Source organism: Stegastes partitus, unplaced genomic scaffold, assembly GCF_000690725.1.
Source record: "Stegastes partitus isolate 25-593 unplaced genomic scaffold, Stegastes_partitus-1.0.2 Scaffold2173, whole genome shotgun sequence".
In the NCBI taxonomy this organism is placed as follows: Eukaryota; Metazoa; Chordata; class Actinopteri; family Pomacentridae; genus Stegastes; species Stegastes partitus.
Window position 1 is genome coordinate 84,401 of NW_007579904.1, and position 2,540 is coordinate 86,940.

A 2,540-nucleotide genomic window follows, 5' to 3' on the forward strand; every position below is an offset into this window, starting at 1 on the left:
ACGATCTGAGTGACTGGATTCAAAGAGAGGAGCTCAGCCAGCGTGACTCACCCAGTGTGACTTCAGCCTGCATGGGCATGGACAGAGCAGGGTGGTTGACCTCGCAGCTGAACAGAACCTCGTTGTCCAGCTGGGGGTTGAGGCTCCAGGTCAGCATGGCTTTCACCTCCATGGTCCCGTCGCCTACCGCCTGCTGCTGGTGCTGGAAGTAGTAGAGCGGGTCGCTGCTCTGGACCCAACGAGGAAACTCCCGGCTCACCACTGTCTCGTGGATCACCTCGGTGGTTGGCTCAGAGGTCAACTTGGACCCCTCCTCTTCGCCTTGTTCGGCGCCGTCGGGGACATCGGGGACATCTTGGCCCAGCCGAGCCAGCTCCCCCTCCTGCTCCGGAAGGAACGGGGACTTCTGGACTTTGGTGTCATCGAGGTCTTGCCTGGTGAGAACCTGGGAGCTCAAGAGCCCAGCCTGGCTCCTACTCCAGCTCTTCTCCTGATCCGTGGCTTTGCTTTGATCTCCCACCGAGGAGGACGACTGGGCCGTTGGCACCACATCGATGAGCTCACCATCACGCTTGAAGTAAACCTGAAAAGCACAAAGGAGCTTAAAGGACGAGGGTACTATGGATCCTTTCACATCACAGGTCATGACGAACCACAAAACTCTTCGCCTCATATACAGTTTCGGCCGGTGTACTTACTCCTTTTACACATTATTGTTATATTTTTGCCCAACACAGAGTTTTAAATATTATTTTATATGCAAGAAATTCCACAGCCCAGAGAGGCAAGTGAGAAAAAATCATTTTAAATTCTAGATAAGCACAATCGAACTTTAAATTCTGGGCTTTTAGCTTGTAATTCTACTATTCCCCTCACTGTTATGCCTTGAGTCATGATCCTCCTCTTAAATTTTGTTTGTCATTTCAGTAAAACATCTAAGAAGAGGAGAATTGTGATCAGGTCATCGCTACCTTCTTCTAGATATCAGCTGGAGTGCAGGTTCTAACATCTATACTGTCTGTACGGCTGCTTTCACACCGTATCTATGTTACAGCTGGATGTGTTTATCTGGTTTATTGGTCAAAATGAAAGAAAGGTTGGTGCCAGCCATCATCGTTTCATTTTCTACAATGTTAAGTGAGCATGTCTTTGGCTAAACAAAGACTGAAAATAAAGTCAGTTCAGCAGATAAACAGAAGATGAAACACGGTTGGTCTTCTAAAGGTTGTGATTATTTATAATACCGCTCGGTTTAATCTCTCTGATGTCTTTGTTTCCGTCTTAACTGCTTTTCTTTTATGTCGGACTTTCAAGCCGTTGCATCAAGTGGAGGGAACTGTGTTTTCTGTTCGTGTGTGACTGCCAACATTTTTAATCTAGCAGTGCTCCCGGTTTCATTCTGGAGTGAAAGCACCAGCACCACCCGCCCCTCTTTCTCTAAAAGGGTTGAGAGTTGTTCCCATGATCGTAAACAGACGGATCATTAGGTTTTCTTCCCCAGCATAGAAAACGACGCCACAAGTGATTTCAAAAGGCTCCATCTCACCATGGGTGCTGGCTTTGCTCCTGTAACAATGCAAACCAGAGTGAAGTTCTGGGCCTCATAGCGGCTGAATGGAGCCGGGCTGTTGGCCGCCACCATAGAGATAGTCTTGGGAGGTACTGCAGAGAAAATACCATGAAGGCTGAGGCAATCATTCGACTCATTGAAGATGTACTGCTGATGAATCTGAGCTGAGACTGCTGTGGCAGAACCTTCAAGTGTTAGCAATGATTTCAACTGTTTATTCAATAGTTGTTCTTTCTATTATTACTGTTATCAAGTGAATGAAACATAGTCCAATCAGTCCATCACGCTAAAGCATTCTTGGCCTGATCAGTCGTGCTTTCTTTGGTGACCCTCTGTGTTTGTTATGGACCAGTGGCAGTGTGTTATTTGCTATAGTGAAATACAGCTGAAACCAGAAGTTTACAGACACCGTATTAAAAGACACAAAACCTTTTTTTTTTTTCGCACTATCTGACATTAAATCAGACCAAACTTTTCCTGTTTCAGCTCAGTCAGGATTACCAACATTATTTATATTTGCTAAACGCCAGAATAATGAGAGAGAGAATTTTTTTTAGAGATTTTTTTTTATTACTTTCTTCAAAGTCAGAAGTTTACATCCACTAAGATGCCTTCAAACTATTTGGGAAAGCCCAGATGATGATGTCATGGCTTTGGAAGCTTCTGATTGGTTAATTGACAACATGTGAGTTAATTGGAGGCACCTGTGGATGTATTTTAAGGCACACCTCAAACACACTGCTTCCTTTAGTGACAACATGGAAAATCTAAAGAAACCAGCCAAGATATCAGGAAGAGAACTGTGGTCCTCCACATGTCTGGTTCCTCCTCAGGTACAATTTCCAGACGCCTGAAGGTTCCACGTTCATCTGTTCAGACAGTTATATGCATCTATAAACACCATGGGAATGTCCAGCCATCATCAGGAAGGAGACGGTTCTGTGTCCAAGAGATGAAGTGATTTGGTGGA

At 45.1% G+C, this 2,540-nt stretch overlaps 1 protein-coding gene across 1 annotated transcript in view; it reads right to left on the minus strand.

The window, feature by feature from the left end:
- The window catches only part of LOC103374188 (immunoglobulin superfamily member 21-like), a 14,597-nt gene that overhangs the window by 7,469 nt on the left and 4,588 nt on the right, over positions 1–2,540 (minus strand). The window contains exons 3-4 of the mRNA XM_008304230.1: positions 1,547–1,662; positions 52–583 (exon numbers count right to left, since the gene is read on the minus strand). Of these exons, the coding sequence (XP_008302452.1) occupies positions 52–583; positions 1,547–1,662 (648 nt within the window). The remainder of the gene's footprint in view (positions 1–51; positions 584–1,546; positions 1,663–2,540) is intronic.